The 26,638-nt window shown below is 36.7% G+C and overlaps 2 protein-coding genes and 1 long non-coding RNA gene across 3 annotated transcripts in view; 2 read left to right on the top strand and 1 right to left on the bottom strand.

Moving 5' to 3' along the window:
* Positions 1-8,111, top strand: part of LOC121422437 (helicase POLQ-like) — a 55,073-nt gene extending 46,962 nt beyond the window's left edge. The window contains exons 15-19 of the mRNA XM_041617474.1: positions 1,213-1,314; positions 2,244-2,420; positions 4,080-4,193; positions 5,225-5,359; positions 7,642-8,111. Coding sequence (XP_041473408.1) covers positions 1,213-1,314; positions 2,244-2,420; positions 4,080-4,193; positions 5,225-5,359; positions 7,642-7,725 — 612 coding nt within the window. The 3' untranslated portion in view covers positions 7,726-8,111. The remainder of the gene's footprint in view (positions 1-1,212; positions 1,315-2,243; positions 2,421-4,079; positions 4,194-5,224; positions 5,360-7,641) is intronic.
* An 837-nt stretch (positions 8,112-8,948) lies between these two features.
* On the top strand, positions 8,949-11,341 carry LOC121422834. The gene is made up of 2 exons (XR_005971193.1): positions 8,949-9,412; positions 10,181-11,341. It is a non-coding gene; the product is annotated as an uncharacterized LOC121422834 (long non-coding RNA).
* Positions 11,342-11,723: 382 nt separating this feature from the next.
* LOC121423252 (mitotic spindle assembly checkpoint protein MAD1-like) overlaps positions 11,724-26,638 on the bottom strand; it is a 41,406-nt gene continuing 26,491 nt past the window's right edge. Inside the window, exons 5-16 of the mRNA XM_041618576.1 lie at positions 25,987-26,039; positions 25,095-25,166; positions 24,479-24,560; positions 23,969-24,099; positions 22,702-22,878; positions 20,956-21,042; positions 19,441-19,585; positions 18,175-18,372; positions 17,599-17,796; positions 16,429-16,645; positions 15,204-15,394; positions 11,724-14,528 (exon numbers count right to left, since the gene is read on the bottom strand). Coding sequence (XP_041474510.1) covers positions 14,373-14,528; positions 15,204-15,394; positions 16,429-16,645; positions 17,599-17,796; positions 18,175-18,372; positions 19,441-19,585; positions 20,956-21,042; positions 22,702-22,878; positions 23,969-24,099; positions 24,479-24,560; positions 25,095-25,166; positions 25,987-26,039 — 1,707 coding nt within the window. The 3' untranslated portion in view covers positions 11,724-14,372. The remainder of the gene's footprint in view (positions 14,529-15,203; positions 15,395-16,428; positions 16,646-17,598; positions 17,797-18,174; positions 18,373-19,440; positions 19,586-20,955; positions 21,043-22,701; positions 22,879-23,968; positions 24,100-24,478; positions 24,561-25,094; positions 25,167-25,986; positions 26,040-26,638) is intronic.

Below are 26,638 nucleotides of genomic sequence, written 5' to 3'. Positions count from 1 at the left end.
GAAAAAGACATGGGAATCCCGGTTTCCTTTTTTCTGGGATGCACTGTATATAACTAAATATTATTATTGTTGTTGTTCATGTTGTTATTATTATTATTATTATAGAGCAGTGTTGGCTCAGTCGGCAACGCGTCTGCCCGTCGAACCAAAGATCGTGGGTTCGAGTCCACCCCGGGCGGATGACTGAAGCCAGTGCGTTGTGTGTAAACGTCTCTCCCATGTTTCATAGATGCAGGCTATGTTACAATGGAAAACACTCCATCCCTCGGATAGGACGTTAAATGGAGGCCCCATGTAGAGGAGAGTCACCACCTTTGCACGTTAAGAACTCATTGCACTATTCGTATAAGAGTAGGGGGAAACCACGTTGTAGTGGTCCACCTGCATTCCCCCAATCAGTAATATCGGGAGGAGAGACCTGCGGGTCACAGTGATTCAGTTCACTTTTCGCCTCCCAGGCACAGGTGACGCCAAACAAATAATAATTATATTGCTATTATTATTTTATTGCTTTTATTATGGCTGCAAGGCATAGCAATTCATTTGTGAAATGCCCAAAAAAGCACACATTGTTGCTAATTAAATCCCTGCAAGTAGTTATTTGGTTCAATGCGAAATCTCACTGTTTTGATCCATGTCTCAAGGTACCCAAAACTGACAGATTGAAGTAAAGCAGTGAGAATAACTTGTTCAAATATATACCCCCGGCTTATTTGCATAACTCCTGACCAATCACACAACGGATCAGTGCCCACCTATTGTTCTCGCATTTGTGCGTACGGTCTTGGAGATTAGTATAAATAGAGTACGATATCGGACAATTTTCGTCACTTGATAAAGAGTTGCAGCGGCACTCGAAAGCTCGTGAACTTGTAAGCTAGTGAACTTGTAAGCTAGTGAACACTTTTTGCGAGAGTGATCACGAATTTCCTAGAAAGCCAGTGAACACTTTTTGCGAGAGTGATCACGAATTTCCTTGTTGACCATAGTAGATTGCGAGACAAATGAATACCCTCTAGCAATTATTTCAATCCGCAATAATGAACCTATTTAGTAAGATAAAATACAATTTACATTCTGCAGACATGTCTTGGACATATTAATTGTCTATTACGATCAAGTTGGAGTACAAGAGATGTTCATACAGATTGAAGACACCAATTAAAAGAATCCTCCTCTCAATCAGTATTTTTCTCTCCGTTCTTTGAACAGTTTTCATGCTTGACTGAATCGGAGCATAAAGTTGCTGAACTGGTCGGTGTATCTGAATTCTACATGCAATGCAAGATGACTGGTGTTTCTAGCAAGCAATTCGTAAGTGACTGTTACAGGTGAAGGACCATGTTTCCTGAAGATCAACCTGTATTTTTAAACGAATTCTTTCTCAGAAAGTAGCTTTATAAAAAACAGACCTACTGAACCTTTCCAACTTGCATTCATTGGAGTAAAATAGCATGAGAGAATATATAGTGATTCGTTCTAGCATTCTGTTTATACATGCAATATTCCTCCAATGAGTACATGTAAAAAAGCATAAAGCTTCAGTATGTTTGCTTGTAAATGCATTGCTGACCATTAATTAGCCCTAAAGAAAATTGCGTTGCCCTCATCGTTCCCAGCTTCAGTTTTGTCATATTTCATTTATGTTAACCTGTTGGAGACAGCCTACATATGTGTACATGTACATGCAGGCTGTAGTCTATGGAAAACATGTGTTAAGGCCACCTCACACCTTACGATTGTTCGCGATCCGATTTTGGAATAAAATCGCATTTTGCTCATTTTTTGAAAATGTGAATGGAACATATCATTTTATTTGAGGTTAATATTACTTGAAAGAATACTAATATAACCATTTTGAAAGATTGCAAACCTTTATTTGGGAGTAAAGGCCAAATTAGTTTCAAATTGTAGCCAATCGTATGACTGCTATGACGTCATGACGACTAGATATTAAATTTGCTATTATTCTAAGAAGGATGATAGCATAGTCACAGATTTGAACATAGGTATTCGTACGATGCTTTTAAACATTACACAGTAAGATATTTCAAGTCTCAATTTTAGCATCAAATTCTACTACGTTTTTATTCCAAAATTGAGTCACAGACCAATCGTAAGGTGTGCGGTCACCTATAGCTAGCCCTATAGCAAAATCATTCAGTATCCAATGCATTAAGCCAACTTCACATGCACACCTGGCCATTATCTCAATCCAGTGATAATGTTATTCTTGAATCCAGACCCCAGCGTTGGAGAGAAGAGCACATCGCTTCTACCTCACCCTGATGCTGTGGGAGATGATGAAGAGAAAGAGCATATGGGAAGTCGCTGCTTGCTTTGACACTCCAAGAGGCTTCGTACAAACTGTCTTCACGTCGGCTGCAAGCTTTGCTTTCTCGGTTCAAAGATTTTGTGAGGTAAATTTGCAATTAAACCTGTATCTCTTCTTGCTGCCGCTTCCAGTGCCTCTCACTCATCTCACCCACCCCTTTTCACAGATTCTTTCATTCATGATCATTCTCCTTGTTCAGACCGACCTTCCCTGAATCTTTCTTAACCCTATCTTTCCATGTATTTTTCAGTCTTTCCTTTCCTCTGAGGCACTTTCAGATCCTATACTCTTTCCTACATTTTCCCTCATCCACATGTGGCCCATCCATTTCAAACCACTTCTCTTTACCACTCTGACAAGGTTCTTGCAAGTCCAACCTTTCCATGAGCTCATTTGCATTCTTTCTATCAGATATTCACACCAACTTTGTATCGTGGTTCTTTTCGTTCTCAAGACAACCGCAGGTGTATTCACAAGATTTTCTTGAATGACATGACATATATCAACATGGTTTGTATGGGTCAGGGAAATTCTGGGAAGTTAAAAAAAATATCTGTATCTGAACCATTGGGTCAGAGAAATGTCAGGTCCTGAAATAGCATGCTAACTTGTGGTAGAAGAGCTTCTATACTGTGTGTATCAAAAAAAAGTTTACACTTTGAAAAAGCCCTGGGAATAAAAATATATACAACATGTGGGTAATTTTTTCACATATAATATTGGGTTTGGGTCTCATCTATCCAATGGAAGTAAAAGTTTTGACAGAATGTTACACTTGAGTGAGTACTGTCAATTTTTGTAAAGCTCGCAGAAATCTGTTTGCGCAGAAATGCTCGTTTTCACACTGTGTCAAGGGGAAAGGGCGAAATCAAACTTACCCTTCGAAACATTTCTCATACATTTCCCTTGCACTTTTAGTCAGTTGAAATAAAACGGATACATTCAAGCATTCTGTAACAAGTTTGCCACCCAAATTGAAATTTCAACACTTAGTAAACACATCCTTTACCCTTTTTGTGCCAGCTGGATCTGAGGACATAACTGAATCTGAACAAAAGTTTATATCAGACATCTCCAGCAATTTTTCACTAAGTTTTTATCATTTAAAGTAGGTTTACATTTCATTTGATACTTGTATCTCCACACTTTTCCCTAACTTGACAATGATTAACAAAATTAAAATCAGGCCCAAGCCATTTCATGTAAATCACAGCTCAGTGTAAAGCAAATATCGTCACGATGGCCTCGGTGTGTGGGGGAGTAGGGTGGGGCGCAATGCACTCTTCAAAGTGTTTTGGGCAAGGAAACAAGTTTAAAAAGGTAAAAGATATCTTCAAATAAATTTTACTAGCTAAATTCCACGTGTTCTTCATGATTAAGGTCTACATTTATTCGCATAACTATTTTAAAGTTCTGCGCAAATCATTTTTCACTAACTTTTTATAAGTAAGTGGTGCTCACTCAAGCGGAAATATTTTTCGACAATTATATCGTCATTTGCTGAAATGGAGCTGTACCAATGTTAAAATGTGGAAAAATCTTCAGGATATTACAAATGTATAATTTTACAGGATTTTTTCTGAGTGGAAACTTTTTTTTGATACGCACTGTATATGGAGAGACTCCTAATTAAAGTTTACTTTGTTTTTGAGAGATTCTAATGAAAGCAAATGAAAACAATTCACAATGTTCTACATCAAGTTATTTGTAGGCATTACTATGGAATACATATTCATTCTCACAGGATCTTGAAGAGTTCTGGGCAGTGCATCAGCTCCTTAGCAAGCTGGTCTATGATCTGACGTACTGTGCTACAGCGGATCTGATGCCCCTCCTCGAGATACCAGGAGTTAAACAGGTAAGATATAGATTGAAGATTAAAGGTCAAGTCCACCTAGAAAGAAAGTAGATTTAGATTTTAAAATAAGGAAACATCAATCATATAGACATTTCAAAAGCAAGTAAAACTAAATATTTCTACTTTATGAAGTAATGACATATTTAAATAATTAACAAAGGAGCTCATTCCACAGGGTTGGTTCCTCTTGCCGTGGGATGGCAAGAGCAAAACTTTAAAAGTTTTTGGATCTGATTCATGAAACTTGGACATAATAGTAATCAAGTATCACTGAACATCCTGTGCAAGTTTCAGGTCACATGATCAAGGTCAAAGGTCATTTAGGGTCAATGAACTTTGGCCGAATTGGGGGTATTTGTTGAATTACCATCATAACTTTGGAAGTATTTTGGTCTAGTTCATAAAACTTGGACATAAGAGTAATCAAGTATCACTGAACATCCTGTGCACATTTTAGGTCACATGACCAAGGTCAAAGGTCAATGAACTTTGGCCATAATGGGGGTATCTGTTGAATTACCATCATAACTTTGCAAGTTTATTGATCTGACTTTTGAAATTTGGACATAAGAGTAATCAAGTATCACTGAATATCTTGTGCAAGTTTCAGGTCACATGATCAAGGTCAAAGGTCATGTGAGATCAATGAACTTTGGCCGCATTGGGGGTATTTGTTGAATTACCATCTCTGTAAGTGTATTGGTCTAATTCATAATACGTGGAAATAAGAGTAACCAATTATCACTGAACATCTTGTGTGAGTTATAGTAGTTTTCAAAGTCAGCACTGCTGCTATGTTGAATCGTGTGATGCAGGTGAGACGGCCAGAGGCATTCCACTTGTTTATTTTTCTGAGCTACTTTTTACAGCCTACTCTGTAAATCAGTTAAATTGGATAAGCTTGAATAGGGATTTTCCAGGGCTTTTTTAACCATTTGGGTGGTGAAAACGCTCTCAGTCCCCTTGTAACTTTGTTTTCCCTGGATGGCATATTGTGATATATTTTGTTTTGTATTGTTTTATGTTGATAGGGCCGAGCCAAGCAGTTAGTACAGGCTGGTTACAAGACCCTTCATCATCTCGCTCATGCAGATCACACAGATCTTATCTCAAAGATTGATCATCTACCCATCAAGATTGCAAAACAGATTGTAGCAGCTGCAAAGGTAGGTTGTCCACTTAGGATCAAATATAAGCCTTTCCACACCAACTACTAGGCCTACCTAGTTAGTACATAATGTACATACAGATATTTCAGCGTTCGTTTCACGCATTTTCCACAGTAACTTGCCCGAAGCTATTTAAAAATTTATGCTTCTTTACTGCTAGCATTGGCACATCTGTTGACTTCTAGTGACGAATATAAAGTAAAAAGTGCACATACAAACAAAAATAAAGAGTGCATCATCTTCGAGATAGGCTGCAGAGCCCTTTGAAGATTATAGCAGATGATGACGATGACTCGTTAAAGCGCATGTGATTGGTTTAACATTCTGAACTCTGTTTTGTATCTTTATTGTATTTATATCATTATTAACCCATTGGAGACTGAATACTTTTGCTGTAACCCTTTTTTTCAGACTACTGTTTGCATATGTGTGGGTTCAAGTCTCCAATGGGTTAAAGGGATGGTCTGGGCTGAAAATATTCATATCTAATTAGAGTAAAATACACAAGAGCAAAATGCTGAAAATTTCATCAATATTGGATGACAAATACAAAAGTTTTTGAATTTTAAAGTTTATCAACATTTTTGAAAAGTTATATGCACATCATCATGAATATTCATTAGGTGGACTGATGATGTCACATCCCCACTTTCCTTTTTCTTATGTTATTACATGAAATCATAAATGTTTCATTATTTCATACATGTGTAAATCATGTGTCTCCATTATGATGAAATAAGTTGCGGCAATAAATAACTAATGCACTTAATGAGTTGTCAATCTAATTGTTTAGTTCTTGGTAGAAATTTTTTTAATAAACCTAATTTCATATAATAAAATACAAAAGAACAAGTGGGGCTATGACATCATGGGCGCACCTAATGAATATTGATAAAGACATGCTGAGAACTGTTTCGCCAGAGTAATGCAAATCTTTAATATTCAATAACTTTGTTATTTGTTATCCTATTTTGATCAAATTTTCAGCGTTTTGCTTTGTGAATTTTAGTCTATTTATTGAGATATACATATCTCCAGCCTGGACCTTCCCTTTAAACACTTTTATGTGCTTTCCAATGCTTGTTAGATTGATTTTCCTAAACCTGCTTTTGGGACTATCTGCACAGAAAGACCACCTCTGGATGAAATCCTCTAGATAAGTTTCCACTGAATAATTTCCTGCAGTAAAAAAGTAACCTGTCCACGAAGACCACATGCTCATAAAGCCGCCTTTTTAATGTTTCCATTGTCTTTGTACACATGTTTTATTTTTCATTTATTTTTTTTTTTTTTTTTAATTTTGGACCACTCTTTAGGAACTCATTACCTAATTCTGTTAAATTATCAAAATCTTTAAATCAATTTAAACGTGCACGTCTTCAAAACAAAACACTTCTAAACACGGCTTTTCATTTATTGCAATGATTTGTTTTCACCACCTCCTTTCTCTTAGACTTATTTGTAATTACGTTATGATTGTGATTATATTGTTATTGTTTATTTTACTTATATGATTTATTCTTACTTTGGGGCCAATGTATACAAGCAGTTGTGCTTTCTTTGACCCCTCCACGTGTAATATATGTCTTAATGTCAATGATTTGTATATACGTATATTTTTAATTGTGGAAATAAATTTGAATTTAATTGAAAATTAAATTATTGTATTACAATAACCTGTACATAAAGACCACCTGCTCATAGAACCATGTTTTGCTCCCTTTGGTGGTTTTAGATACAGATTTCACTGTATTACAAGATCCAATCTATAGAGACCACCTGCTCTTTAAGACCACTATTCTTGTCTCTATGGGTGGTCTTTATATACAGGTTTTATTGTATTACAGGAGCCTGTTCATAGAGACTAGTTGCCCATAAAATCACATTTACCTGTTTCCCTTGGTTGGTTTTGATAGACTTGTTAAACTGTTTTAAGCAGGGTGTGAGAGTTCAGATTTTTAGTTGATTTTATGTATTTTTGCTTTTCATTTTCAGCTGAAATTCAGCTTATTTCAGCTTTACTCCGTACAAAATTTCAATTTCAGCTTTTTTCTAGATCTTGTTTCTTTGTGGATCCTGCAGACATAACAAGTGTTGTTTTTTATACAGGTTCCCTCACATTATGATTTTACCATACATGTATTTAAATTCTATTTGATATCAAATTGCTGTATTATTTAATATAGATAAATAATGCCATGTCTGATTTAAGTCAAAGTCAAATTTGTTGTCACGTAACACCCCTGATTCAGGCTATTCTTGTCTCCTCTCTTTTTCAGATGGCCCTAGCAGAGCGCATTGAGGCCTTGCATGATGAAGCAGAGGAACTCACAAGCTCACCGGATCTCTCAAAGAGTTCATGAATGTCAGAGGTCTGTACCGTGTCTTTTAGCAGGAATCTTGCCATAAGGATCCTATCCATCTTTTCACTGCAGCTTACCTGCAGTCCCCATTGTTTTGTCAATGTGATTGGGATGATCTGTATTAAAAAGGTGCCTACATTCAGGGGCTCGTTTCTAAACTCAGAGTTACTCGGGTCTAGAGTTGTGGCTGAACAAAGGAAAGCCAATCGTGACACAAGTCTCCAGGAAGAGGTTGAATCTATCAGCTTATTTGGCATCTTTAATAGTTCACAACTGTGAGAGTAATATTGGTATATGCGTTATATCTAGGTAGCGTTTCATGAAAGGACTTGTCAGACGTTTTATCTGACAAGTCCCATTTTATCTGATGGTTACCATAGTAACAGTGCTTCTCAGCCAATCAAAATCAAGGAAAGTTGGATGAAAATCTTGATGAAATGCTCCCCTGATGTACCATTCATGTACATCCAATATTATATAAATATTGTGAAGCTAACTTATCTTGACAGAAATTATATTCAGATCACATCTGAAGTTATTTTTCTTCAGTGAGCCAACTTAAAGAGAAATTTCTGAACTTGATTAACAAAACATTCCAGTATCGACTGATAAAGAGACTTGGCAAGAATGGTCAAATTATTATACTGACTCAGACATTTAAAAAAATGTCATGAATTTGGTAATGGCAAAATTCTTAAAGGTCAAGTCCACCTCAGAAAAATGTTGATTTGAATCAATAGAGAAAAATCAGACAAGCACAATGCTGAAAATTTCATCAAAATCGGATGTAAAATAAGAAAGTTATGACATTTCAAAGTTTCGCTTATTTTTAACAAAATAGTTATATGAACGAGCCAGTTACATCCAAATGAGAGAGTCAATGATGTCACTCACTATTTGTTTTGTTTTTTATTGTTTGAATTATACAATATTTCAATTTTTACGAATTTGATGATTAGGACCTCCTTGCCTGAAGCACAAAATGTTAAAATAATGGAATTCCACGTGTTCAGGGAGGAATGAAACTTCATTTCACATGACAATGACGAGAAAATACTTCATATTTCATATAATAAAATACAAAAGAAATAGTGAGTGATGTCATCAGTTCCCTCATTTGCATACTGACCGAGATGTGCATATAACTGTTTTGTGAAATAAAGCGAAACTTTAAAATGTCATAACTTTCTTAGTTTACAACTGATTTTTTGATGAAATTTTCAGTGTTGCGCTTGTTGAATTTTTCTCTTTTTATTCAAATCAAGTTTTTGTTGGGGTGGACTTGTCCTTTAACTAGACAAACAAGATACTCCAGCACTTTATTGACTTGTGGACTAGACTTGGCAAGAACTATTATACCAACTCAAGACTTTAAAGAAATGTCATAAACCCAAGACTGGATGTCACAACTCAGTGGAGTTATATGTATGTATTTACAACACATTTGCCTTGTTAATACCATGCAAGTGTTTAAATACATGAGTGGGTTATTCATACTGCCAGTACAAGTACTAGGAATACAGGAACTTTATGAAGCTGCTGAAGAATTGACTGCACAAAATGCCACAAAAGTGGACAAAATGAAAAGTAGATGTATCCAGCCACCTAAAGAAGACTTGATTTTGTGTAAATTTATTAGAATCCCAAGGATGTCTTCACAACACCTCAATTCAATTATTCATTTTTGGTTTAACCCTATCTAGGCCGGGGTATTTTGGGAATTCATATGGCCGGGGGGGCCTCCCAGGCCCCCCCCTAAGATCTCGGCCGTCGACCGCGCGATCGCGCCGAAAATTGGCATGCTGGTTGCCTGGGACATAATCTCCAAGATTGTATAGTATTTTTTTTCGTGCGAGTCGCTATTAAGTGATTATGCTAATTTATGCGTAATAAGTATGCGAAATCATACTTTTTCCTCTAACTCCCTAAATAAAGCTCCAAATGTACTAATTTTTGGTATAGAAACTCTTTGTAGTGTTCTTAGCAAGTGTACATGAAAAAAATTGCGATATCAAATCATTTTCTTATGTATTTTATTGTTTTTTGCAATTTCTTATGTATTTCTTTGTTTTTTGACCTTTTGTTTTTCTTTGTTTTTTCAATGAAATTTGTTGGGGACTCTTCTGTGATCATAAAAAGCATAAAATAAATACATTTAGAGCAGCAAAACTAAAAATAATCATACATTTATGAATTTTGGTTGAAAACACAATTTGCATTGACTTTGTACACGAAATCACGTTTTTGAGCAATTTTCGGTCTGACATGCACTTACATAATGTTGCATAATTTTGGAACCACGTACCCGGAGGACGCAAAGTTGGTCTCAAAAGTTGCGCAAGACTTGAAAGTAAAAAGTCAGCGAGTGGCGCGGTCAAAAAATTTCGCGCGGCGAAAATATGGCGCGATTTATTGAGGGGGGGGCCTCCGAGGCCCCCCCCCCCGGCCTAGATAGGGTTAATTAACCAGTATTTAAGTACTTCTCCATATAAACGTAGGACTTGCAATTTGAATCCATCAAATGGATAGTGCCTTGTTACCTCTACATATTGGATGGTATTCCGATAGCCATGTTTTAGTTAAGCCTGGGATAACTTAGACCATACTTAAGACCATACCTGTGTGAAGTGCCTGTTGTCAACTTATTCACCAATTAAAAATTATTCTTAGCATTTTCCAAAAGACGTCAAAAATGATCGAGTCAGGAAATATGAAAATGCTAATATACAATGAATTTTAATGAATTTGTACATCATAATTGATATAAGAAATATTATGGAGCCAATATTCTATATTCCAAGTGTGGTTTAGTTATCAGAATATCAAGCATGGTGGCTAATAAATTATCCCCCCTTATTTATTTTTTCAGCCCCCCCCTATTTTTTCAATAAAATTATGTAAGAATGTAATGACAATCTGATTGTGTTTTTGCATAAGCCCCTCCCCCCCTCATAATAATAACTGTTCATGGCCTCTGTATAAGGGTAAGATGGCTTGTCATCAGAATGCTAGGCCATCTTACTTGGCTTGAAGGGAAAAATGTATTGCTAACAAACAGTTTATATGTAATCTCTCTTGAATGTTCGAACTTGACAATGATAGTCTATTTAATTTATTTATTTTCTCATCAAGCTAAATTCTCAAATTCAAGGTATATGTAGTGTATCTTGCAAGTCCAAAGTGATTTGAGCTGTGCAGGGGTGAGTGATGTTACGATGAATTCAATTGTATTCTAGAGTATTATATACTTCAAATCATGTATTTATTATGTATTTTCTTTTTGTGTACCGAAGCTATGTTGGTTGCCATGGTGTCATGGCGGCCTGGTTCTAATCAAATGAACCCGCCGAATGAAAGCGCGTTTCTCACAGGAGAAAAATGAATTTGATCGCTTGCAACCTATTTTTCAGACGAGCCTAAGTGTACAGATGACCGTCAGCTGCGACTTTTTTAGAACCAGCCTGCCATGACACCATGGCAACTGACGTCACACTTCGGTACTCTATTGTGCATGACTGTGGAATAGATCCATACGTCTCTTGGGCCATTATGTAAGTTTCCTGAGTAAATATGAAATTAATAAATATATTTATTTTGTGTGAGAGCTGGAGCTCATATGTAGAGTCTTTTTTTTTCATTTTAAGATATTTTTCTGAAGTGCAATTTTTTTTATATGCAATGTACAGAGCACGACAGAAAAAAATGTACCAAACTAGGAGAATAGCTCTATCAGGACATGTGTATCAGTGATGAAATGTTCTTATTTCACACAAGACAACTTCAAACTGATGGAACATTTTTTTACTGACTCTCTGTAGTGTCCTATTGTCTATGCATGCATTCCTCCTGCTCTTTCTCCCCCTGTTCCCCTCCCTACCATTTCCTCTTTTCCTCCGTCTGCATCACCCTCTCTCTTCCTCTATTTCCCATCACCCCCGCCCTTCCACTCTCTCTCTCCCATTATTGTCAGAATAAACAATGCAACATAACCTCAAAATATGTAAATAAAAGAGCATATCATTTTATCTTACAATGGTTGCTTACAAAATTAGGAAGATTTTTATCTGTACTTCTTTAAGCAAAAGGAAAATTTTTATACAAAGTGAAAGAAAAATAATGTAAATAAAAATCATGAAAAAAGAACTGAAATTCACTATTATAAATGAACACTCTAGTGTTGAGAAATAGAATCGTTCAAAAAGTAGCAATCAAGACATGGAAATTTACGATTAAACAATAAGCTACTATATAAATAATGAGTGCCATGATGCTAAATAAAACTATTGCAGGATTCATGCAAAAAAAAAGTCACAATGTTGTATCTATTATACACAGGTCTCTTGCATTAAAGCTTGCCTTTAGTTATGGTAAATCTTCCGATTCGCAAGTGCATGTTACTTTTTCATTTCATAAAAACTAGATTATATTAATGCATGTGCTCCAAAGCGTTTGTGGTGTGAAGGATAACATATAAATATGAAATACCTTCTCATGAATGGAATACACTGAAAATTCAATTACTGGGAGGTGCAAAATTTAAATCATAACGGATACCATACTTCAATTCTAAAGGGTAAAAATGCATTCAAAGGCTACTGTGCTTTTGTAATATTGTAATGCTCGATAATATTTAAGCATTCACGTAGTTCACATTATTGACCTTTTAACGACAGACTTGAAAGTTGAAAAAAGTACAATTATGAAGTACATGTACGATATGTGAACAAATCACCAATCATTAAGGTCCTTTTGAGAAATTGATGATACCATCAAATTTCAAACTTGCCTTTTGAACAATTGAAACCAAAACATATTGGGTTCTAGCATTTCAAGAAAACAACATTTCCTGAATTTTCTCCGATGAAGTTTCAAAATTCCATGATACTTATTTCAGCCCATTTCCCTGAATTTTCTCTAATGAAGTTTCAAAATTCCATGATACTTATTTCAGCCCATTTCCTGTTTCACATGGTTCCTATGACTTTGCAGTTGATTATTAATTATTTGCAGTAGAAAGCACTATAATGCTAGGCATGTAATGGCCAACAGCTACTTGGACTGCATTCAAAGAGGCTACAAAAAACCAACAACATAGCCTGCCAGAGTCTCACTGACTACTGTCAAGTTTTGGGCCAATAGAAATTCCCTGACTTTTCCCTGACTGGAAAAAAAATGTAACATAATGTTCCCTCATGAGCTAGAAACCCTGTAAAGTAGGCAGGATATTTTCTCTTTGGAACTGAAAATTTATCAGGGTGAACATATCCAAATTAAAGTGTGCATATAGAAGTATTGAAACCCTATATGAAGTACCTACAAGCTTAAATAAAAACTACTTGACTGTTTTATCAGGGTTTGATACAGGGAGTACAAATACTGCCCCCCATCCATTTCAAGTTTGCGAAAAGTTGATCAACTTATACAGATGTTAGACTAGTATAAGGCATTGCTACTTCTTTAACAAGAAAACTGTTCATAATTATATCAACATTACAAAGCCATATGGGTAAATATTCATTAATTACCCACAAAGTATTAATTTGATTCTTTAAACATTCTTTCAAATTTTAGAGCAGATCATTTATATAGATATATCATGGGGGGTGAAATACCCTTAGCACCAATGTATTTTCCACTCTGGTGCACAACCAGACAAGAACCACAACACGTTTGAATTTAGTAGAATTGATTGGGACAGTAGATCCATAGCTTGGACTGCAATATAAATTTCAAATTGAGTTCGTACAGAATCCAATAAAATAAACACCAAAGTGTCTGTTTGTATATGTGTCAAAGGATTCTGGAAGAAATTGTGCAATTGCTGAGAAATTAGCAAATAAGCACGGGATTCGAGTCAAGCGTCGGGCCGACATTCAAAGCAATAATACACTGTCCCACGTGGGCTTATCTGTGTTGGTGATCTTCAGTTTGAACATTTTTTCAGAGTAGATTTCAAGATTTCACTAAGTTCAGTTTATGAAACTGTACCAGATCTAGATCCTTGATGATATAGTGACAATTAAGCCTGGTTTTACAGACTTTCTCATGAAATCAGTGTTTTCTGCAACTACTTTCATTTGTCTTTAAGGAAAACCTAACTTAACAGGCCACTCCAGACTGAAAATAGGAATACCATACATGTATATAAATAAAATATCAAAATTAAACAGGCAAAAATGAGAATTTCATCAAAACCTGATTAACCATAAAGTTATTGAGTTTTTACGATTAGCAACACTTGGTGAAAAGAGTTCTATGCATAAAGTCATAAACATTCAATAGCTGGACTGATGAGGTCATTTTCCAGACTTTCCCTTTTTCTTGTATTGTAAATAAAATCATTATTTCATATGACATCATCAGCTCATTCATTGCATATTCATAAAGACATTCATAGAACTGTTGCACAAACATGAAGCTGAACTATAAAATGTCCTTTTTTTAAAAAAAAATTCCTTGTCCGATTTTGATACAATTTTCACATTGTCTGATTCTACTTCATTTATTAAATCATATTACTTCCAACACAGAGCCACCCTTAAAATGAGGAATAAAAATAAAAACCGCAATAGCTTACGATGTAGACTAGTTGATTTTACAATCAATAACAAAAAAAAATAGAGATTAGCCTCGACTTTCAAGAAGGATCATGTCATGACCGTCTGTCGGCTGAAGAGGTCAAGGGTCACCGTGCTGAGGAATGCTGGGATACTATGACCACGGAGTAGGAATTCATCAACCATGTGACTTAACGATGAAGAGAACTCGTTGGCTAGTAGGGCCATTTCTCCTGTTGGTGTCATCTGCGGGAGAACATAAATGGATTCAATTCAGGTTTATTAATAGTAAAATACAATGCCGTAGTCCAAAGACTAAAAAAGCAAATTAGATAAATTTGACAATATATATGGAAAATAATTCACCAGTTTTTCTTTTCTTTCTTTTTCATTTTTTTGTCTTGGTCGTCTATACACCACAGACAAAAGTAACAAAAGAAATTCTACAGAATAGAAAGCTGTCAATAAAAATGGGGCTTGTAAACGTTAAGTGAAGAGGATTCCAGGGAAGAAAAGAAAAAAAGAGTTGATTATGGCAACTTGTCTATGCCGCGTCTTTTAGCGAAAATCTCATGATAAAGGAGCTATGCATCTTTTCATAGCGGCTTACTGCACTCCCCATTTCTTTGTCTGTGAGGGTATGTGAAGATAGGTAATTCAAAGACGCTTATGGAATTCCCGCAGGAAAGACGCAGCTCCGACTTTTGACAAGGTGCCAATTTTTTTTTTTTAAATCTGGTGGTGTGATTATTGTATGTGTTGATATAGCCCCAAACTTCAATTTCCATTTTGATGGTTGTTCTGCCAGACAATTTCTTGCTTCATTACCAAAAACAGTTTAAGAAAAAAACAACTCCTCCCAAAAGGCGGATTTTAGCTGTATAGGGCAGATACAGTGAGGAAAGAATGAATTTCACAAACCTGAAAATGTAATATATCATTGGGAGACTCTGCATACATGGATAACAGCTTGTATTGGTTGCTAGTAGGATTGTTAATCTGGTACCCTGTCAACCGATAGCAGGCTTGACGAAACTCCTGTATCTTCTGGGCAAACACCTCCTTCAGCCGTTGATTACGTAACTCCGACAACTCAAGCTCCTTCTTCACATCTGCATTGGGGAGATATTGACAATTTTGCCCAAGCCAGATCTTTTTAGACCACAAAAATTCAAACTAGGGAGAGGCATCGTACAACACATATTTACCTTATGGTAGGTCAACTTTATAGGCAACTTTATCTGGAATTACCTTGTTTAAAAATGCATAGACAGTTGTTTGTTCTCCTCTCAATGTACCCACAATACCATATGCACCTTGAACATTTCCACATGCAGTCCTTCAAATATGGAACAAGCTTCCCAGAAATATAGAAATCACAAATTCTCTCGATTTATTTAAGCCTTCGTTACAGTGTTACCTTTTCCATAGACAATCCATACTTTCTCCCAATTTATGATGCATTCAAACGAAAGAAGTTTCCAGTTTTATTTTATTTTTTTTCTTGGCCAACCAGATACAAGGATCACAGCAGCTTTTAAAACTTGTCAGTGGATATCAGTAATGATCACTTAAGATGTTCTCCTTGGCACATGTTCAGGAAACTCTGTAAACACTGGCAAGTTGTCTATCTCAGAGTAACAGCCAGAGATGGGTGCTTCTAAGCCAATCAAAGCCAAGGATTCCACTGAAAATTTTAGAGCTGACAAATCTCATGAAACAACCCCCTGATCTGATGGTACAGCACCTTACCTTAAACTGCTCTTGTTTGTTCTACCCTGATCCGATTTGTTACAATCTCACTAGAAGTGCCGTCTCCTGAAATTGTTAGAGCTTACACCTTTTGTGACACCACCCTGATTTGAGGGTACAGAACCAACCTTGTACTGCTCTAGTCTGTTTTACCTTGATCTGATTGGCTATGGTCAAACTGAAAGTGCCCTCTCCTGAAATTGTTAGTAGAGCTGTTAACTTTCATGACACACCCCCTGATCTGAGGGTAGAGAACCTACTTTATACTAGTGCTGCTCAAGTCTCTCCTACCTTGATCCGATTGGCTATGGTCTAACTAGAAGTGCCCTCTCCTGAAATTGTCAGAGCTGACAACTTTCATGGATACCCCCTGATGTGAAGGTAGAGAACTTACCTTGAACTGCTCTAGTCTGTTCTTCCCTGATGCGATTGGCTACGGTCTCAGTAGAAGTGCCTTCTCCGGACGATTCCTCCAGAACCCTCACACGTTGTCTCAAGGTCTCACATTCTGCTCTTAATCTCTCCAGTTCTTCCCCTCTCTTTTTCTTTGCCATAGCTGCAGGATTCATGCTGAATGTAACTATCTTGGTCTTTGTTGGATCGTAGTCTCCCTGTAAGAGGGGCATGTGAATGCACATTACAATTTATAATTTCTGTTTCCATGATGCAAAATTATGAGGGGATATACCCCCATTTCCAACCATGAAAAACCTAAATTAATACAGGCCAGTTTATTTATGAATCTAAACAGGTGTTTCTTGACATCGATGGGTCCGAAAAAAACTAAACCGCAGTGTCAGCAGGGGGCACACATAAAACGTATACGAAACTGGATGCATGTACAGTTATTCTCTGGCCTTACTTCGGGTTTCTTTCCATTATTTTCTTTTCTTTCCCAAATTTCTTTCCTCATTTCTTTTCTCTTTCCCCTTTTCTACACCTCCTAAAGATTCTCTCTTTCTAAATATATATATATCTCTCCTTTTATGCTTTTATTCTCCTTTCATTTCCTATTATTTTTCCTTCTTTACCTTTGTTTTTGTTTTTTTTTCTTTCAATGTTGTTCTTTCTTTCTCTTAATTTCTTCCTAGTTCTTTTTTCTTTCTTGCACTCGCAGCACGACGCTTGCCAACGCATCTCTCATTTTTATTCTCTTAAATAGTCTCCTTATTTTGAGGCCGATATTCTTCATTCAAAACTGAAAACAAATTAACTGTGGATTTTCAAAATACAATATGCCTTTGAAAACTTGATTAAATATCAAATACAATAACTTAATTTCAAGGGCCTACTACAGTCAGATCTGCTCTTACGTAATATCAAAGCTGCTGTTCATCATCTAACCCTGGCTCAACGCTCAGACTTGCCTGCGGAGGTGAAATGTTACATACGTGTAAGAGAGATTATCGGGTGATACAGGGTTGATAGCGCTTGGAAATGAAATATCTTGGATCCGCTATCTTTCTGTCTCTCTCTCTCTCTACAGTATCTCCTTTCATGTTTCTATTCTCCTTTCATTTCCTCTTACTTTTCCATCTTTACCTTATTTTTTTGTTTAGTTTACCTTCAGTGCACTCCTTTCTAAATGAAGTTCCAGGCTCTCGTTCCTCTCAGTGAGTTTCTTACACTCCTCTTCAAGCTCCTCCACTCTCTTCTTCAGTTCTTCCTCTGATTCAGATGGTGTTCCTCCAGATCCACTCTTGGAAAGGGATTCCTTGGCCATCGTCAGTTCATCCTTCAAGTGAGCCAGTTCAAGCTCCAGCTGTAAATATACAAAAGCAGAATGCTAACATTTTTTTTTGTGTTCGAATCCCACCGCGGTCTCGTGTCCTTTGGCAAGGCGTTAATCCATACTTTGCCACTCTCAACCCAGGTGCTAAATGGGTACCCGGTAAGATGCGAAAGATATTGTATGTTTGAATTTGCCAGCACCATAATGAGGCTACGATGAATGCAAGGAATGCTCCCCAGGGAGTGGAAATTGTGCACTTTTCGTGCGGGATTGAAATTAATCTAATGACCGGGGTAATAATAAGCTGGGAAAAGCGCTATATAAAAATTGGCTATGATTATTTTTATTATCATTATTAATTCCATTTAAGATATGAATCATCATCTCCAGAGAAAGAAGTTTTCAAACCTGTTTGACTTGTAGTCTGTACTGCCCGCCCTCCTCTTTGCTCTTTGTTAGAGCTGTATCAAGTTGCTCAATCTGATGATGGCACATCTGAACAGTGTCTTCAGCTTGCTTTAATCTTGTATTAGCTTGCAATTCAAAACCTGAATGGGTCACTTCTGCGTCGTAAGAGTTCAAGATCTGCCTCATGCCATCCCGCTCCTGAAAAAAAAAACACATTTAGAGTCAGCATTACTCAAAACATTAATCATAACATGAGCTAGAAGAATTTTATACTCATTTTGCTGGGATTCCTTGTTAGCAAGATTCCTTATTGATATTCATTCAATTACATTTCCTATTTGTTGTACATGTATTTAATACGGATGACGGATATAAACCAAATACATCCGGCCTTCGATCATAGGTTTGGTGAAACTATGGTCCCCTCAGTGATGAGAATGCTACAGTTTTCCTTTGAAGCTGCGCCCCACCAGGAAAATTGTCGCATTCCGGCAAAACTTCGGAATCATGTTTCCAACCACTTAGTGGCTGTACAAATTATGGTAATAAAAATTTAGTGAATCTCACCACAAAATGTACTCCTTCATGCTGAGTGTTTAATGTAGACAGCAACACTATATTGTTAGGTGTGCTCAGAGAAACAAATGTCATTGAATATATTATTTTATCATGTGACTTCACAACTGAATATCTACATCAACATCGCAGAACTTGAACACTGTTCATGTTCATTTTCTGGTGGGGTTCACTAACTTCTTAGCACCACTGTATATGTTCACTATACTTAACCGGTATGTTGGCTCAGTTGGTAGAGCGTGCGTCTCACAACCGGGAGGTCGGGAGTTCAAACCCCGGCTGCCTCGGACCAAAAGACGTTAAAATATGGGATTTGCTGCTACCATGTTTGGCATAAAATGATTAAGGGGATAGAGCCTCATTGATCTGGCGCTGCACAGCGGCTGCCGGGACAACGATCAATTGGGCAAAGCAAATTTTCTGAGTATTTCATTTCATGTCTATTTCGAACAATAAAATATGGATTTTCATCATCTTAATACATTATTATCAAGGTTGCAGCTAAAGTGTCAAGGAAAAAATCCTGCCAGGTCCCCATTAACCTCACCTGGGTTGAGGGCAGCCAATGTATTTCTTGCTGAAAGAAATAAAATGACTGAAGCAGGATTCAAACGCATGCCCCTCTGATTGAAAGGCAAAGAGTCTGAACCACTACACCATGACGCTGATTGATGCCACAACTACACTGACCTTGGTTAGCATGAGTAGTCTCCTCTGAAGTCTCTTGACTAGATCTTCTTGTTGTTTGTTTTGTTCCCGTTGTTTTACAAGTTGCTGCTGCATTGATTTGAGATCTTCCTTCGTTGCTTTGTATGCTTCTTCATGAGAATGAGCACTGAGTGAAAAACAGATTGAGGATTAATTCAATATTGAAAGTTAATCAGAGATTGTGGATTGATTATAGATTAAATAAGTTCAATATATTGTTTGGAAATCCACAATCATCCACAAGACTATGAAGGAAATTGATATTAAAAAAAAAAAAATAATGACCAAAGTACTCAATGAATTTTCAGACTTTTATGCTCGCAGACATAACTTCACATGTAAAGAATGATTCTAGCCCTGTCATGGCTACATTATGAGAGCAAACCATAACAAGCGGAATGCCTCTGGCTGTCTCACCTGCATCACGCGATTCAACAACGCAGCATTGCTGACTTTGAAAACTACTATAACTCACACAAGATGTTCAATGATACTTGGTTACTCTTATTTCCACGTTTTATGAATTAGACCAATACACTTACAGAGATAGGATGGTAATTCAACAAATACCCCCAATGCGGCCAAAGTTCATTGACCTCACATGACCTTTGACCTTGATCATGTGACCTGAAACTTGCACAGGATCTTCAGTGATACTTGATTACTCTTATGTCCAAGTTTCAAAAGTCAGATCAATAAACTTGCAAAGTTATGATGGTAATTCAACAGATACCCCCATTATGGCCAAAGTTCATTGACCTTTGACCTTGGTCATGTGACCTAAAATGCGCACAAGATGTTCAGTGATACTTGATTACTCTTATGTCCAAGTTTTATGAACTAGACCAACATACTTTCAAAGTTATGATGGTAATTCAACAGATACCCCCAATCGGCCAAAGTTCATTGACCCTAAATGACCTTTGACCTTGGTCATGTGACGTGAAACTCATGCAGGATGTTTGGTGATACTTGATTAATCTTATGTCCAAGTTTAATGAACTAGGTCCATATATTTTCTAAGTTATGTCATTTCAAAAACTTAACCTCAGGTTAAGATTTGATGTTGACGCTGCCGCCGCCGTCGGAAAAGCGGCGCCTATAGTCTCACTCTGCTATGCAGGTGAGACAAAAATTAAAGAAATATGGTGCATCACTATCAAAATACATCGCTTAAGTGAATATTGTTATTCCCCGTTTGATACAACCTTGACAACAGAATGATCAGGGACATATGCCATTATTACACCTTGTTCCAATTTGCAATATAATGAATTAGTTGTCCTGAAATCTTTCCACTCGCTTGTGGCCAATCAAACGGGTCATTGACCTGCTTTTCAGTTATTTCTCTTAAACCCATTGACTACCGAATTCTGTATTTCTCAGAGGCTTTGTACAGGACTCACCAGGTTCCTGTAGGCGATGCGTTAAGGAAGTATAAATGGAACACAATGAACAGAAAGTAGATGATTAGGTCGAGGATCATGTGGTACTTACCTTGCCATGTACTGGCCTTGCTGTTCTAGTAAGCTCACCTGCCCCCTCTGTAATTCTGATATCTGCTGGACCATCTCGGAAGGTGACCTTCATGGAAATAAAAAAAATCAAAACATCCAATTTATCATATTCACATTTTGGGGGACAGCGCCAAATGGATACTATCAAAAGGCTACACAAGTAAACTTGCATATTAAGTCAAATATTCAGACAAGCTGTAGCAACCTTTTAGACCAGATTACCCAAAACATACTAAACATGTTACATGCCTTTTCTAGTCAAAATTGAACAGCTTTTTGTGGTCCCCAATGATTTGACTTATGTGACAATGTTACCTGTATTTGGTGATTACAATCATCAATATCAATAAACTAATCAATAGGGGATTATTCTTGTATGCATATTAATTTAATTCTTTCATTTTATGAGATGATCATATTAAGTTCTTCATCCCAAATTTGAATTGAAGCCCTGTGGTGATGATGAATCTCACGGGAAAGAAGAAAATTATAAATATATAACATTATGATTTTCTTATCATCATCATCATAATCACCATCATCATCGTCGTTATCATCGTCACTACTACTACTACTACTACTACTACTACTACTACTACGACGACGACGACGACGACGACTACAACTACGACTACTACTACTACTACTACTACTACTACTACTACTACTACTACTACTACTACTACTACGACTACTACTACTACTACTACTACTACTACTACTACTACTACTACTACTACTACTACTACTACTACTACTACTACTACTACGACTACGACTACGACTACGACTACGACTACGACTACGACTACTACTACTACTACTACTACTACTACTACTACTACTACTACGACTACTACTACTACTACTACGACTACTACTACTACTACGACTACTACTACTACTACTACTACTACTACTACTACTACTACTACTACTACTACTACTACTACTACTACTACTACTACGACTACGACTACTACTACTACTACGACGACGACGACGACTACTACTACTACTACTACTACTACTACGACGACGACGACGACTACTACTACTACTACTACTACTACTACTACGACTACTACGACTACTACGACTACTACTACTACTACTACTACTACTACTACGACTACTACTACTACTACTACTACTACTACTACGACTACTACTACTACTACTACTACTACTACGACTACTACTACTACGACTACTACTACTACTACTACTACTACTACTACTACTACTACTACTACCTACTACTACCTACTACTCCTCCTCCTACTACTACTACTACTACGACTACGACTACGACTACTACTACTACTACTACTACTACTACCACCGCTACCGTTACCACTACCACTACCACTACTACTACTAGTACTACTACTACTACTACTACTACTACCTACAACTCCTACTACTACTACGACTACTACTACTACTACTACTACTAGTACTACCACTACCACTACCACCACCACTACTACTACTATCATCACCACCACAACCACCACTGCTATCTATTACTATCAGGTACATGCAAGTACTAGTGCTTGTTTTCATAGAGTTACAATTATGTTCACTTTGCCATTCTGGCAGCTACAATGGCCACAAGGGCTCAGCAGCCAATCACAATCAAGCATACTGCGGAGGTTCTCATAATGGCAATATGCAATATTTCATGAAACCGGGTCCCTAAACTGTAAAGTTAGCAGCTCACTTTGGCCTTGAAGATTGGTCACCACTGATGGATTCCCAGCGATGAAGTCTAGCTTTTAAATCTTCATTCTCAACCTGAAGCTCAGCGAATTGTGTAGATCTTTCTTCTGCCCTCACCAGCTTAGCTTCTAGCCCACTCACCTTCTCCTTCAGTAAACTGTTATTCTCACATGTTTCTCTGAAAAAAATAAATCATCCATTGTCAAAATAAGCTGAATTCACAGAACAAAAAAACAAGCTGAGTAGATCTTACTTCTGCTCTCAGAAGCTTTGCTTCTAGCCCACTCATCTTCAGCTGTTATTCTCACAAATTTCTGTCCAAAAATGCATTGCCAATTTAAACTAGATTTCACTAAAAAAAAGCTGACTTGAACTTTCTTCTACTATCAGAATCTTGATTCTAACCCCTTTGTCTTCTTTAGTAAATGGTTATTCTCACAGGTTTCTCTATTACAAAGTAAACATGCATTGTCAAAATAAGCTAATTTCACAGAAAAAAAGAAAGACAAGTACATTTTCTTCTTCTCTCAGAAGCTTCAATTCCAACCCTTTTATCTAAAACATAGTGTACACTATATGATACATTGCGATTTTTCAAATCATCACAGCATTGACATTTCAACTTACAAAATCCTAAAGATCAAAGTTCTGAAAGCAGTACAAATACTGAATTTGAAATTTGAATCCATTTTTAGCTATGCTCTAAAATTAAAAGCAAATTCAATGTCATATCAAAATGATCATGTCTCCATCCGCTGCTCCAATCAAAAGGCTTGCTGCAAAGTGTAATTATGATTTTAGCATTGCTAGCATTATGCCAGGCTTTAAATGAAATAATTTTACTTGTTGAAACTTTCATATTTTATGTAAAATGTGATTTGTTAAAAAAATGGATCTTATCAGATCGTATAGAGTGCACTAGGATTTATTTTCACTATTTTCTGTCATGCCCGCACACACTGTATGCAGATTCTCCACTCCCTGAGGAGCGATCCAAAAGGAGTTTCAAAATTCAATTGCTGGGCATACTACAAAGGCTTTCCAATTCTATTGTGTACCAGTTTAACACCTTGGTCAAGAGTGCCAAAGTGTGGATTTAGGCTTTGCCAAAAGACAATAGGCCTCAGTGGGAATTGAGCACATGACCTTCTGACTACAAAGCGAGAGTTAAAACCACTCCACCACAGCACTTCCAGATGGCAAGCACACATGACTACTGTCCATTTTAACTCATATTGGAAGAAAGAAACAATGAAGAGATGAGTTACCTGTAATAAGCATTTTCCTGTTTCAGTTTCGTATTTTCTTGTTCTAGTTTACCGACTTTCTGAACATCACTCTGAACGGCCCTGGCCACTACTGCACTGTCTTTCTGGGCTTCAACCTGTTGCTCAAGAACCTAAAATGCAATAATTAGGAAAATATAAGAATTATTAAATGAGAGTTTTAAAATACTGCACAAATGATCATTTGTGAAATAGTAGTATTAACCCTAATTATCATTATCATTTTTTTTTGGGGGGGGGAGGGTGGAAAAATGGGTGGGGGAGTAGGTCTTGCCTACACTCTTTTCACAAGAAATTGTCTATGTAAGTAATTATAACCTTACATCATTTTCAAAGTGCCCCCTTCTCCCTCAAGGTCAATCCTGGATCAGCCCTAACCATGACATGTACCAATTCATACACAACTTAAGCTCAAAATTTACAAAGACACAAAGATATTTCTCTACATGCATTCCCATTGAACAGAATTGTTATGACTACTTTAGAACCTACCTGTATTTTGTGGTTGGCAGAAACAAGCTGTGCTTTATAATCCTCTATAGCTCTCCTTTGACTGCTTGCACCTAGACCTCTCCTAAAGTCAAAAAGAAAATCTTACCTTCAACAAATATTTCTATCATATACTCACGAGAATAGACAAGTGCAGTTACACTGACTTTATCGACCACCTGTCTAAGGTTTTCCTTCTAAGGTATCTCCATTCCAATTAAACATCTATTGCAGAAACCTATCCATTTGGACCCCCTGCCCATGAAGACTACATTTTTATCCAGGGGTGGGGGTGTTTATATCTTGGTTTCACTCGACTGAAAATAGCTTTGAAGTTTGTATGCACATTGTATTTCATTGAACTGGATTATGAGCAATCAGACTGGAGTCCAAACTTTTGTATATGGTTTTGCTCACATTGAAAGGGGCGGCTAGATTCAACTCACATTTCAAGCAATCGCCTTTACCCCTTCCCTCCACCTTGCATGATTCAGTCAGTGGATCCTCCACCCTCTACCCAACCCTCCTACTCTCCTTCACTTGATTCATCCATGACATCTTTGGCCACCCCTCCTTGAACTGCCCACCTTGAATGCATTGACGAAATAAGAGCACTTACTTCATATGGTATCTCATTTGTGTCGTAGCTTCTTCCAGATCGGTCTGCAAGAGCTTCATCTCTGCATCTTTCCTTAAACAAAAACAACAACAAAAATCCAGTAACATTCATGACTGCAATGTTTAAAATCTACCAAGTCTGAGCAATTCTTGAGAGCATTTTTTTTTCTAATTTGAATATGTCATAAGAAAAGACTGTATATTTATTTTTATGGTCTACTGCATTTTAATCAGATGGTTATGAATCCCACCATGGCGTTAATTTCCTTCATCAACACTAAAACTGCACTAAACTCAAGTAAGGTACCTGGCAGGATTCATTCCTCAAAATGCTAGCATGCTGTCAAAAGCAGCGGGACTAAAGCCAGGGTAATAGTCACAGAGTCCTTTGGAAGCGAATAGAGTCATCAAGTCATAAACAATGTGTGCTATACAAGAACTGTGCAAGAGAATTATGAATTCCCAGAGATTTATCTCTTTTGCACGTCCAATTCATTCTTTCTATCATAACAGCAGCTCCATGCTGCAAATCAAACACATTTAATATTGTGCCTCAAGACCTTCTCCAGAGGATAGAAACATTTATCATCTTCTGTCTCCATTTTTGAAATTTGTGAATTCATACACTTGGTTCTAAATAGAACTTAAAGATGTACTTCTTGGAAGTTCTTTTCTTTGTTATCATCTCAATATTCTTGCTGCAAGGCATCTTGCCAGTGTAATACCACTACTCCTGCTGATGCACCCACAATAAAAGCCCTCCAGCCTTAGCTCATAACAAGTCCAAAACACATTAGTTATTGCTCCTCCAATATTACATATATATAACAAAAATAATCCATTTGGACAATGAAAACATTCGGCCATTCTAAGTAAACAAAAAAAAATCTTACTTTGTAAGATCATTGGAAAGTTTGGAGATGGTATCACGACTACTGAACTGTTGCTGTAAACAAGAAACAAAACAAAATTGGCAAGGTTTCATAAAGGAAGCATTAGGTTAGTTACACAGTGAAAACTGAAGATGAAATCGAAAATTCATTATTCTGTAAGTAAAAGGGCAGTATGGCTGATATCACAAAATAAAGTTTGTGTTTCAGGGTGTCTTTTTTTTAATTTTTTTTTTACATTTTTTGATCTATTGAAAGCCCTTTCTAATGATGTCACAAAATCACCACATTTTTTGCATAAAATTTCATATTACATGCCAACTTTGGGTAGAGGAAAGACAATATCAGAAAAAAATAAGATTAAAGTAAAAACTGGTATCATTTTTGCAATCGATTATTGCCATATTGCCCTTTTATTATAAACAGACAACAAATTACAGAATGACATGTTGGATTTGCGCATTTCAAAATACATATATTCACCACCAATATTCATACAATGAGATGCCAATTCTTCCAAGTTCAACCAACAATTGACAACAATTTCTTTTAACAAAAGAATATTTTAAAATTTAACAATTAAACACCTAATATGACAAGGTTGAATAATCAAGATAATAAAACAGAATGATTAGCTGAGACTAACGTTGGCGCT

This window comes from Lytechinus variegatus, chromosome 10, assembly GCF_018143015.1.
Source record: "Lytechinus variegatus isolate NC3 chromosome 10, Lvar_3.0, whole genome shotgun sequence".
NCBI classification, from domain to species: domain Eukaryota; kingdom Metazoa; phylum Echinodermata; class Echinoidea; order Temnopleuroida; family Toxopneustidae; genus Lytechinus; species Lytechinus variegatus.
This window is presented reverse-complemented; position numbering and strand designations above follow the sequence as displayed.